Source organism: Panthera leo, chromosome C1, assembly GCF_018350215.1.
Source record: "Panthera leo isolate Ple1 chromosome C1, P.leo_Ple1_pat1.1, whole genome shotgun sequence".
Classification (NCBI taxonomy): domain Eukaryota; kingdom Metazoa; phylum Chordata; class Mammalia; order Carnivora; family Felidae; genus Panthera; species Panthera leo.
Window position 1 is genome coordinate 35,819,719 of NC_056686.1, and position 12,896 is coordinate 35,832,614.

Consider the following 12,896-nt stretch of genomic DNA (forward strand, 5'->3'; position numbering starts at 1 on the left):
CCTCTGGAGACATGTTGAGTAAGAAATTGCTGCTGCCGAAGTCAAAAAGGTTTTGCCTGCTTTCTCCTCGAGGATTTTGATGGCTTCCTGTCTTACATTTAGGTCTTTCATCCATTTTGAGTTTATTTTTGTGTATGGCGTAAGAAAGTGGTCCAGGTTCATTTTGCTGCATGTCACTGTCCAGTTTTCCCAGTACCATTTGCGGAAGAGAGTGTCTTATTTCAATGGATATTCTTTCCTACTTTGTCAAAGATTAGTTCGCCATACGTTTGTGGGTCCATTTCAGGGTTCTCTATTCTGTTCCATTGATCTGAATGTCTGCTTTTGCGCCAGTACCATACTGTCTTGATTACAGCTTTGTAATACAATACATCTTGAAGTCCGGGATTGTGACGACTCCGGTTTCGGTTTTCTTTTTCAGGATTGCTTTGGCTATTCGGGGTCTTTTCTGGTTCCCTGCAAATTTTAGGATTGTTTGTTGTAGCTCTGTGAAGAATGCTGGTGTTACTTTGATAAGGATTGTATTGAATGTGTAGATTGCTTTGGGTAGTAATGACGTTCTAATATTTGTTCTTCCAATCCAGGAGCATGGAATATTTTTCCTGTGTGTGTGTGTCTTCAATTTCTTTCATAAGCTTTTTATATAGTTTCCAGTGTGTAGATTTTTCACCTTTGGTTAGAGCTGACAGCTCAGAGCCTGGAGCCTGCTTTGGATTCCATGTGTCTTTCTCTCTCTCTCACCCTCCCCTGCTCACTGTCTCTCAAAGAAAAGTTTTAAAAAATAAAGATATTATTTATATTTATAAATATATATAACTTATTATATATATTTTAAAATATATATATAAATATATAAAATATAAAAATTTATATAAATGTAAATAAAGATATTTACAATCCTCATTTACCGTTGTCAATGCTTTTTATTTATGTATATACAAACTTCTTTTTTTGGGTGTGTAGATCCAAATTTCTACCCGGTATTATTTTTTCTCTGTCTAGACTTCTTTTAGTATTTTTTTCATGAAGAGGATTTATTTCTTGTATTTGAAAGATACTTCATTAGCTACAAAATAGGTTGATTTTTTTTGTGTGTTTTGCACACCCCTCCCCCTCCCCCATTTTAGAGATCTGACTACTATGTTTTGGCTTACATTGTTTCTAACAAGTTGTCATTCTTAAATTTGTTACTCTGATTATACAAGTCTCTTTTTTTTCCTTTTGCCTGATTTTTGTTTTTTTCCCCCCATCACTGGTTTTCTGAAACTTTTAAAAAAGACTTATTTTTGGGGTGCCTGGGTGGCTCAGTTGGTTAAGCGTTTGACTTCAGCTCAGGTCATGATTTCGCAGTCCATGAGTTTGAGCCCCGCGTCCGGCCCTGTGCTGACAGCTCAGAGCCTGGAGCCTGCTTCGGATTCTATGTCTCCCTCTCACTGCCCATCCCCTGCTTATGCTCTGTCTCTGTCACTCTCAAAAATGAATAAATGTTTAAAAAAAATTTTTTTAAAGACTTATTTTTTTTTTTTTAACGTTTATTTATTTTTGAGACAGAGAGAGACAAAGCATGAACAGGGGAGGGTCAGAGAGAGGGAGACACAGAATCTGAAACAGGCTCCAGGCTCTGAGCTGTCAGCACAGAGCCCAATGCGGGGCTCGAACTCACGGACCGCGAGATCATGACCTGAGCCGAAGTCAGCCGCTTAACGGACTGAGCCACCCAGGCGCCCCTAAAGACTTATTTTTAAATAATTCCTACACCCAGCGTGGGTCTGGAACCCACAACCCCGAGATTAAGAGTTGCATGCCATACCAACTGAGCCAGCCACAAGTCCCTTTAGCAATTTATGAAATGCTTTAGTGTGTGTTTTTTCATATTTCTTTTGCTTGGGGTTTGTTTTTTGGATCTGTAGATTTATACTTTTCATCAAAACTGGCAAGTTTTCTGCCATTGTTTATTTTGTAAACTTACTGCTTATTGTTTTTATTGTGTTTGTTTTGGTTTTGCCATCATTTAAATATTTTCCTCCATTCCTTTAAATATTTCCTTTCCCGGGACGCCTGGGTGGCTCAGTAGGTTAAGTGGCCGACTTAGGCTCAGGTCATGATCTCACAGTCAGTGAGTTCAAGCCCCGCGTCGGGCTCTGCTGACAGCTCAGAGCCTGGAGCCTGTTTCAGATTCTGTGTCTCCCTCTCTCTGACCCTCCCCCATTCATGCTCTGTCTCTCTCTGTCTCAAAAATAAATAAACGTTAAAAAAAAATTAAAAATAATATTTCCTTTCCCATCCATATCCCTTCAGGCAGCCAGTCAACATGTGTTTGTATGCTTAGTGTTTCATACTCACAAAGTTCTATTTTTTTTTTTTTTTTAATGTTTAGTTATTCTTGAGAGAGAAAGAGAACAGTGGAGAGGCAGAGAGAGGGAGATGGGATCCAAAGCAGAGAGCCTCATGCGGGGCTCGAATTCATGAACTGTGAGATCATGACCTGAGCAGAAACCAAGAAGTCAGATGCTTAACTGAATGAGCCACCCAGGCATCCCTGTTCTTTTTGTTTTTTTAAATCTTTGTGTTTTCATTTAGGTAGTTTCTACTGCTGTTTTTGAATTCTTTTTTTTTTTAAGTTTATTTATTTAAGTAATCTCTCTACTCAGTGTGGGTCTCACTCACAACCCCAAGCTCAAGAGTCACATGCACTTCCGACTGAGCGAGCCAGGCGCCCCAAGTATCTTTAATTCCTGATAATGTTCTTCTTCACAGTCTGATTGATGTTAATCCTATTAAGTGTATTTTTGTCTCCAGAAGTTTTGACTTGAGTCTTTCTCTTTGTTTTTTAAAGTATCTTCTATTTCTCTCCTGCTCATGTTTTGCTTTACATTCTTGAGTATGTGGAATACATTTTCTTAAATTTCTCTATTTTTGAGAGATGCTCGGGGGCAAGGGCAACAGGAGGGGGACAGAGGATCTGAAGCAGGCTCTGCGCTGATAGCAGAGAGCCCTATGTGGGACTTGAACTCAACAAACCATGAGATAGATCATGACCTTAGCTGAAGTTGGACACTCAACCGACTGAGCCACCCAAATGCCCCAGAGCATGTGAAATACATTTTAAATAACTGTCTTAATGTCCTTGTCTAGTTCTGTCATCTATGTCCTTTTTGGGTCTGTTTCTATTGAATATCCTTTCTTCATTATGGATTTTAATTCCTTGCTTCTTTGTTTGCCTGATAATTTTTTACTTATGTAACTTACCAGACATTGTGAGGTTTGTTGCAGTGCTGGGTTTTTGTTTTTTGTGTGTGTTTTGTTTTGATGAACATGAGTGGGGGAGAGGGACGAGAGCGGGGGAGAGAGAATCTTAAGCAGGAGCCACATGCAGGGCTTGATCCCACAACCCTGGGATCATGACCTGAGCCAAAATCAAGTCAGACGCTCAACCAACTGAACCACCCAGGTGCCCCTGTATGTATGTTGTTTGTTTTGACTCTGGGAGGCAGTTACTTGGAAACAGTTTGGTCCTATTGAGGATTGCCTTTATGTTTTGTTAGGCAGGCCTGGAACAGGTCTCCAGTGTTAATTTAACTCCATTACTAAAGCAGTACTTGCCCTGTGTTGTATAGGTCTTTCTACCTTGGCTATTGGGAACATGAGTTATTCTAGACCCTATGTGATATCTGAAGATTGTTTCATCTACTCATTTCTAAGTAATTCTTATATAGGCCTCAGTTTTCTCAAGCAGAAGCTGATTAGCAGTTAGCCAAAGGCTGGAGGGAATGTTCTGCAGATATCTGAGCTTGCTATCTCTTCATTCTGTCCTGTAAATTCTAGCCACCAAGGCCTCTCCAAATTCTGTGAGACAATACTCCTTTTGGGTTGCTCCTCTATGCTGTGAACAAAATTCTGTAGGCAGTAAGTTGGGGACACTTGTAGGACTCCTCTCATTTGTTTCCCTTCTCTCAGATCACTGTCCTGTGCTACTACTGTTCAGTGTTGAAAACTGATGTTTCATGTACTTGGCCATTTTTTTAAGTTGTTTGAGGTGGGAGGGTGAATCTGGTACCTGTTAACTTCCATCATGGCTAACAGTGAAAGTTAAATAGTACTGCAACTTACCCCTCATTTGTGTGGGATATAAAACATTTTGTGTATTTTTGTTGCCACTGGAGTACCTCAATGTTTGTAGCATGTGTATGTAGCATTCATGTGTTTGTTTTTAGTGCTCATACTCTGTTTGGACATTTAATGTTACTACCACATTGTGTGGTCCATAGACTAATGTGGTTGTGAACTGTTTGTTACTGGTCTACAGAGAGAGAAGTATAAAAATTTGGAGTAAGCATAATTTTTTAAAATTTATTTTGAGAAAGTGTGAGTGGGGGAGGGCAGAGAACAAGAGGCAGAGAGAATCCCAAGTAGGCGCCATGCTCAGTGCAGGTTTGATCTCACAACTGCAAGATTATGACCTGAGTGGAAATCAAGAGTCGGATGCCTAACCACCTGAGCCACCCAGGTACCCCTGGAGTGAGCATTATTTTATAAAAATCCATTTGATGGGGTGCCTGGCTGGCTCAGTTGGAAGAGCATATATATGCCTCTTGATCTCGGGGTTGTGAGTTTGAGCCCCACATTGGGTATAAAGATTACTAAAAATAAATAAATTAAAAAAATTTTTTTTAACGTTTATTTAATTTTGAGACAGAAACAGAGCGTGAACAGGGGAGGGGCAGAGAGAGAGGGAGACACAGAACCTGAAACAGGCTCCAGGCTCTGAGCGGTCAGCACAGAGCCCGACGTGGGGCTCGAACTCACAGACTTAACCGACCGAGCCACCCAGGCGCCCCTGAAATAAATAAATTTTAAAAAATACAGCAAGGAGTGATTGTTAACAACAAAAAACCCATCTGTTGTACACTGGAAATAAAAAATCTGGTCCTTCAACCTCTGGTAATTTGAGGAGCTATGTGTTGGAATCTGCCCAGAATGACTAACTTCACTAAGGGGTTAGACATCACTGGCTAGGTCAGAAAGTGTTTGTAGATAAGGATCCAAAGCCCTAATTCCAGGATTCTGGGCAGATTATCTGTCTGCTTACTTACCTGCAGCTAAATACTGCCTTTTAAACTGTGCCTCATCCCTATGGCTCTAGCTTTGAAGTCTCTCTATTTTCAACCCAGTTTTTCCCCATTCCTCAGGGCTTTTCATCAAACTTGTTGACTAATATATTCACAAAAGGATTAGGAGTTGGAAGCAAAGATTTTGGATTCTGCTGAAAGTAACTGACTTTTTATTTTATTTTAATCTTCAAAGCATTTAAGCATTTTCTAGGACTCTGACTCCAATATAGTTAGTCCCCACCTGTCATGTAATCTCTTCTCCCTTTCTCTGTCCTTCTAAACAAGTGTCCCCTCTACTGTTTTAATGTTTGGTTGGAGATGGTCTCCAATGCATACAGTAGGCACTAAAATTAAAATGTCTGTTGAATTTAAATATTTACTGAATTGAGTAAGCTGTTTTTTCATTGATCATTTGTTTTGTCCATTTTGCTTGTGTTATTTCATTTCTTTACAAGTTTGTTACAGCTAAACAAGAAGAAAGTCCAGTTTGAAAAACTAATGGACTCCATTCTGTGTGTATGTGTGTGAGAGAGAGAGTCAGTAATTGTCTAATAGGAGAGCCCTTTTAATCTTCTATATCTTCCTTTTTATTTTAATTATTATTACTATTATTATTATTTTATTTTTTATTAAAAAATTTTTTTAATGTTTATTTTAGAGAGAGAGAGTGTGAGTAGAGGAGGGGCAAAGAGAGAGGGAGACAGAATCCAAAGCAGGCTCCAGGTTCTGAACTGTCAGCACAGAGCCCTATGTGGGGCTTGAACCCATGAACGTGAAATCATGACCTGAGGTGAAGTTGGATGCTCAACTGACTGAGCCACCCAGGCGCCCCTATTTCATTATTTTTTTAAAAAACTTTTTAATGTTTATTTTATTTTTGAGAGAGAAACAGAGTGTGAGCACGGGAGGAGCAGAGAGGGAAACAGAATCTGAAGAAGGCTCCAGGCTCTGGGCTATCATCACAGACCCTGATGCTTGAACCCACGAACTATGAGATCATGACCAGAACCAAAAGTCAGAGACTTAACTGATTGAGCCACCCAGGCGCCCCTATAGCTTCCTTTAAAAAATTTTTTTTAAATTTATTTTAAGAGAGAGATTATTGGGGGGAGGGGGCGCAGAAACAGAGATGGAAGGAGGGAAGAGAGAGTGCCCGCACGAGCATCCCAGGCAGGCTCTGCACTGTCAGTGCAGATGCAGGGCTCGAACTCCCAAATCATGAGATCATGACCTGAGCCGAAATCAAGAGTCAAACACTTAAACCGACTGAGCTACCCAGGTGCCCCTATCTTTTAAGCTTCTACTTATTATCATATTTCTAGCTTTCTTGTGGTATGTACTCCCAATTCTAATTTATTGCTTCTGAGTAATACTTGGTAGTATAAAGTACCTGGTAGTCAGGTTGCCTCTTTCTGTGTGTTCTTTCTTTTCCTTTTCTCCATTTCACCAGTTAACAGCATTCTTGGGTCTCATTTGAGATCTGGTGTGCTTTGGGGGCACATTTATAAATGATATAAATGATACCCTTCTCTGGATATTACTTTTGGGATATATATGAAAACTGATAGTAGAGCAGGTTAAAATGGCAAGAATTTAAGTTAATACCAAATAATCTACAGGATTCCTAAGTAGTAACTTAAATCAACCATATCTTAAAGCCTGTCTAAATACAACTGTATTGTAAAGAAAATGCAAATACAATTGTATTGTAGCTTTTTCTCTCACTTTATTTACTAATTTTCAGAATAATGCAGTGGTTTCCTGTTATTCTTCAAAGATAATGAGTTCTTTGTTTTTGTTTCTGTCATTGAGAGTGCATCGATTTAAACATATTCGAAGTTTTCAATCCATTGTAGCTGTTATTTTTTTGGTGCTCAAACTGACTCTTCTTTTCACCAGTGGAATTTTATCCAGGCTGGCTCTTGAATCTGCTTTTGTAATATTTTTGTAAATTATTATGAAACATGTCAAATTTATAGAAAAGTTGCAAAAATGGCACAAAGAACTATTCATCTGCTTTTCCCTGGATTCCCCATATTTGCTTTATAATTCCTTTTGGCATGACCATAAGTATATAGAACTCCTAAGTCGTTATTAGAAATAGCTTTGTTGCTTTCTGGCATGAAAGCCAAAGCCACCTTTGTATTTTCCCTGTCCCAGCTTAGAATCTGTTAACTTCTCAGTGGAATCTTGGTTCCTTTTAGTGAGAAATGGGATTTTAGGCATATAGTCTGGGTGCTAGGGGTGGGGTACTCATTGCTACTGAGTTGGTCATTATTTCTAGACCTTTTCAGTAAACGCCACTATGAAATGTTTTTTTTTTTTTAATTAAAAAAAGTTTTTAATGTTTCGTTTTGAGAGCAAGCGCGTGCTGTTTCTTTTTGAGAGAGGGCAAGCGCGAGCAAGTGGGGGAGGGGCAGAGAGAGAGGGAGACACAGAATCTGAAGCAGGCTCTAGGCTCTGAGCTGTCCGCACAGAGCCTGATGCAGGGCTTGAACTCAGGAACCATGAGATCATGACTTGAACCAGTCAGATTCCCAACTGACTGAGCCAGCCAGGTGCCCCACAACTATGAAATGTTTTAAAGATACTTACTAAAACTTTTCAAAAAATGAATGTTCTTGAAAACTTTGCTTCTTTGTTTTTTAAAGAACAGAAAACTTATTTTTAGTGAGAAGTTAAGCAGAATGTGAGATTTTTCAGTGATGCATATGTTGCATTATAATAAATACTTCACTTTCATCCACCTAATCATAAACTTAAAGCTAGGATGTGACCATCACTGTAGTATATCTCATGACTAGCAAATACGTATTTAACAGATATTTGAATGAGTGAAGATTGAATAGAAGTAAATATTGGTTTTAAGATCTTAATATCCTATCAGGCATTTAATAAATGGTGGTTCTTCTTAAGGCTTTTTAAAAACATTTTTTTTAATTTATTTTGAGAGAGCCAGAGTGTGAGAGTGGGGGAGGGGCATAGAGAATCCCAAGCAGGCCCCACACTGCCAGCATAAGGCCCAACATGGGGTTGAACCCATGAACTATAAGCTATGACCTGAGCTGAAGTCAAGAACCGGATGCTTAACCAACTGAGCCACCCAGGCACCCTCTTTTTATGGCTTTATATTTTTCTTAATTTATGTAATTTCCAGGCTTAAAATAACCTCATTTTTGTTTCCTCTTAATGTTTCATTACAGGATTGAAGAAGATGCTCCTGCTCCCTCTACCTCTGCAGATAAAGTGGATAGGTAAGATTGTTTACAGAGTACAGTTAGATTTTATCTCTGGAACATAAACGTAAGAACTATATAACTTGAGGGCAGTGTCATTATTTTTAAAAAAATTTTTTTTAATGTTTATTTTTTGAGAAACAGAGCATGAGTGGGGGAGGGGCAGAGAGAGAAGGAGACAGAATCCGAAGCAGGTTCCAGGCTCTGAGCTGTCAAGACAGAGCTGGATGTGGGGCTTGAAGCCACAAGCCATAAGATCATGACCTGAGCCGAAGTTGGATGCTTAACCAACTGAGCCACCCAGGCACCACAGTATCATTATTATTATTTTTTTTAATTATTATTTTTTAAAATGTTTATTCACCCTTGAGAGAGAGAGAGAAAGAGAGAGAGAGACAGAGCACAAGCAGGGGAGGGGCAGAGAGAGCGAGAGGGAGACACAGAATCTGAAGTAGGCTCCAGGCTCTGAGCTGTCAGCACAGAGCCCGACACAGGGCTGAAGCTCATGAGCCGTGAGGTCATAGCCACCCAGAGAAGCCCCTAACTTGTGTGTAATTTAAAGTATAGTCTTGGGCCACCTGGGTGGCTCAGTCAGTTGTGTCCGACTTTGGCTCAGGTCATGATCTCATAGTTCATGGGTTCAGGCCCCACATCGGGCTCTGTGCTGACAGCTCAGATCCTGGAGCCTGCTTCGGATTCTGTGTCTCCTTCTCTCTGCCCCTCCCCTGCTCATGCTCTTGTCTCTATCTCTTTCAAAATAAATAAACATTAAAAATTTAAAAAATATATAAAGTATGGCATCCTCCTGACAGTGATGTCTTCTGGTTTTTCACATTGATTGAAATATTAAATTGTAAGTTACTTAGTTCTCCTTATTCATTACATGCCTGGCAAATGTTAACCTATCTTTGAATACTCATGAGCTGTGAGGTCATGACTTGAACAGAAGCTGGACGTTTATTTATTTATTTATTTTTTTAGTGTTTATTTTTTAGAGAGAGCAAGCAGGAGAGGGTCAGAGAGAGAGGGAGACAGGATCCCAACCGGGCTCTGTGCTGCTAGCAGAGAGCCCCATGTGGGGCTTGAACTCTTGAACCGTGAGATCATGACCTGAGCTGAAGTTAAATGCTTAAGGTGACTGAGCCACCCAGGCATCCCAGGATTTCTTTTGATGTTATAGTGATAAATAAATGTGAGTTAGCTAGGCCTTGCCACAGTGGTCAGAGGTTTAAAGAGGTTAAAGTATAATGGTTTAAATGTAGCAGGTATTCAGGGCACTGGATGAGTCGGTGGATTGTCTGACTCTTGATTTTGTCTCAGGTCATGATCCCAGGGTCGTGGGATCCAGCTCCATGCTGTGTGTGAAGAATCCTGCTTAAGATTCTCTCTCTTTCCCTATGCCTTTCTTCCCTGCTTGCACTCTCTCTAAAGTAAAAATTAAAAAAATACATAGCAGGTATTCCAAAAAATGTGGGTTTTAAACAGTATTTGACACTTGAAAAACTTTTTTCTTGCAGTTTGGATGTGGATAATGAAGCTAAGAAACTGTTGGGTTTAGGACAGAAACATCTGGTGATGGGGGATATTCCAGCAGCTGTCAATGCATTCCAGGAAGCAGCTAGTCTTTTGTAAGTACTGTGTTTTGATATGATGTGCTATATTTTGTTCGTTAAAAGGTTGTCTTCTGGTGCCTGGATGGCTGAGTCGGTTAAGCGTCTGACTCTTGATTTTGGCTCAGGTCATGATTTCATGGTTTTGGGGTTTGAACCTGTATTGAGCTCTGCACTGTCAATGGGGAGCATGCTTAGGATTCCCTCTCCCTCTCTCTCTGCTCAAATACATATAAATACATATATATATATATATATATATATATATATATGGTTGTCTTGTGGGGGAAAGAATTTTAAAAGATTGGATATTTTTCATGTACAAGTTTATTCCTGTAACTAATGATGAGACTTACATATCACTGAGCAATTTTGGTCTTTGCTTTTCCTGAGTAAGGTAATTTGTTTTTCCAACCACCACTGATTAGGGTGGCCAACCTGTCCTGCTTTGTTCTGGGACTTTTCTAAATTTTTTATTTTTTAATGTTTTATTTATTCTTTTTTTTTTTTTTTTTTTTTTAATATTTTTATTCATTTTTGAGACAGAGCATGAGCAGGGGAAGGGCAGAGAGAGAGGGAGACAGAATCCGAAGCAGGTTCCAGGCTCTGGGCTGTCAGCACAGAGCCCGACGCGGGGCTCGAACTCACACTGCAAGATCATGACCTGAGCCGAAGTCAGACGCTCAACCGACTGAGCCACCCAGGCGCCCCAATGTTTTATTTATTCTTGAGAGAGGGAGAGAGTGTGCACGTGCCTGAACATGAGTGGGGGAGGGGCAGAGCTAGAGAGATACACAGAATCCGAAGCAGGCTCCAGGCTCTAGGCTCTGAGCTGTCAGCACAGAGCCTGATGTGGGGCTCGAGCCCACAAGCCGCAAGATCATGAGCTGAAGTTGGATGACCAACCAGCTGAGCCACCCAGGCGCCCCTGTTCTGGGACTTTTCTAATTTAACATTGGAAGTTCTGTGTCTGGGGAAACTCCTCAAAGTCCAAGCAAGCCGTAGGGGCTCCTGGGTGGGTAATTCAGTTGAGCAACCAACTTGTGATTTTAGATCAGGTCATGATCCCAGGGTGGGATCGAGCCCCCCCCCCCCCCCCCCCCCCCCCCGCCCCAGGCTCGGAGCATGGAGCCTGCTTAAGATTCCCTCCCTCCCTCCCCACCCCCCCCCCGCCCCTCTCACCTGCTCAAGTGCTTTCTTTTCTCTCTCTCTCTCTTTTTTTTTTTTTTTTTTTTTTTTTTTTTAAAGTCCCAGGTAAGCCATAACGGCCACCCTACCACTAATGCTGATATAAGTGCAGAATTTTTCATATCGTTAGCACCTTTATTCTCTGTTGCAACTATTTGGAAGTTGGCAGCTACCACTAGGTGGCCATATATATCTACATCATGAGGAAGCAGATTAGCTTTATTTAGTGCCTCAAAAGTGATTTATTTTAACCAAAGAGTTTAATGTATTTGTTTAACTGGAAGAGAAGAAATTTAAGTTGAATCTTCAAGCAATAGCCTTTCAGCCTATGACCTGGTTTGAGCTAGTTTCTCAATATAGGTAATATCCTGTTACCAGTAGCAGTTGAAGTTAGTCATGTTCCCTGATGAGTTGAGTAGTTATATGGAGTTGAGTTGAAGAAATCCTTATAATAGAAATGCTTATAATAAAACTGGGTTTCAGGCTCACAGTGATTAAAAGCCTCTGGCTTTTTCATTCCTTCTTACTCAGTCAGGGTCGTATCAGTCCATTCTTGTCTCAACCCCACTACTTCTCCCAATAGAGCAGAATCTTATTCCTAGATGTCTGCATTAATATAGTGTCTAATTCCTTTTTTTTTTTTTTTGCTTTTTTTAATGTTTGTTTATTCACTTTGAGAATGGGGGGAGGGGCAAAGAGAGAGGGAGAGACAGAATTCCAAGCAGGGTCCAGGATCAGCATGGAGCCCAATATGGGGCTTCATTCCGCAATGAGGAGATGATGACCTGTGCCGAAATCAAGAGTTGGATGCTTAACGATCTGAGCCACCCTATCTAGATCTTAATAGCTAAAACTTACATATAGTGCTGTCTTTATGTCTAAGCATCGTACTTTTGTATACATTAATTCAATTCTTAGAATAGATCTTTGAGCAGTTCTTAACATTTCTACATTAAGGCACTGTGAGTCTAAGGTTATACAGCTAAAGTTTAGAGATGTGATTTGAACCCAGACAGTCTTACTCCAGAGAGTCTTACCTTCTATAACATGATGTCTTTCCATATATTTTATTAGTCTTTTAGGTTCCAGCTAAAGGTCCTTTAACTATTCTGGCCTATGCTGACACCCATCTTCTAGCAGGAGAAATATCTATTAATGTAGTTTGTCTCTTAAGATTATATACTCTAACCATAGCAAATTGATGTTAATTGGAATGTATATGTAGAGAGGCCAGGCAATAACCCTTTGACCTTGACTTGAAAGCAAGAGGAGGGGAATATTGGTTTCCTAGAGAGATGTGTTACTGAAGAAATGTCATTTTAAAGAACTAGAAATGAATGTTTTAGACTAGATGTTAATTCAGGTCTTAGACGTTTCTTCTCTTTGTAGAGGTAAGAAGTATGGAGAGACCGCTAATGAGTGTGGAGAAGCCTTCTTTTTCTATGGGAAATCACTTCTGGAGTTGGCAAGGTATGTCTTTTAAGCCACAGTTTTTAAGTAGGGTGTTTTGTGTAACATTATGATGGTCTCTTTAAAAACTTAAGGTTTCTTTGTTTGCCAGGATTGTTTACTAGCTTTGTGATTTCACATGAGCTAAGTGAACTGGGGGTTTAGGAGGAACAGGACATATTGATGGAAGTTTTCAAAGGCACTTGAAGCAGAGTAAAGTTATGCATGGGTTTTGACTTTTGGGGTCTTTAGAGGCAGAGATGTTTCTATTAGTGAATGGTCAATAATTTATTGAAGTCCAG

At 40.0% G+C, this 12,896-nt stretch overlaps 1 protein-coding gene across 7 annotated transcripts in view; it reads left to right on the forward strand.

The window, feature by feature from the left end:
* LOC122226932 (nuclear autoantigenic sperm protein) overlaps window positions 1–12,896 on the forward strand; it is a 43,186-nt gene that overhangs the window by 18,331 nt on the left and 11,959 nt on the right. For 6 of the 7 annotated variants that reach the window (XM_042950940.1, XM_042950943.1, XM_042950939.1 and 3 more), the window contains 3 exons: window positions 8,315–8,365; window positions 9,865–9,975; window positions 12,535–12,615. In XM_042950940.1, coding sequence (XP_042806874.1) covers window positions 8,315–8,365; window positions 9,865–9,975; window positions 12,535–12,615 — 243 coding nt within the window. Of the gene's footprint in view, window positions 1–8,314; window positions 8,366–9,864; window positions 9,976–12,222; window positions 12,228–12,534; window positions 12,616–12,896 lie in introns of those variants that run through there. The other variant, XM_042950945.1, reaches the window with a different exon arrangement.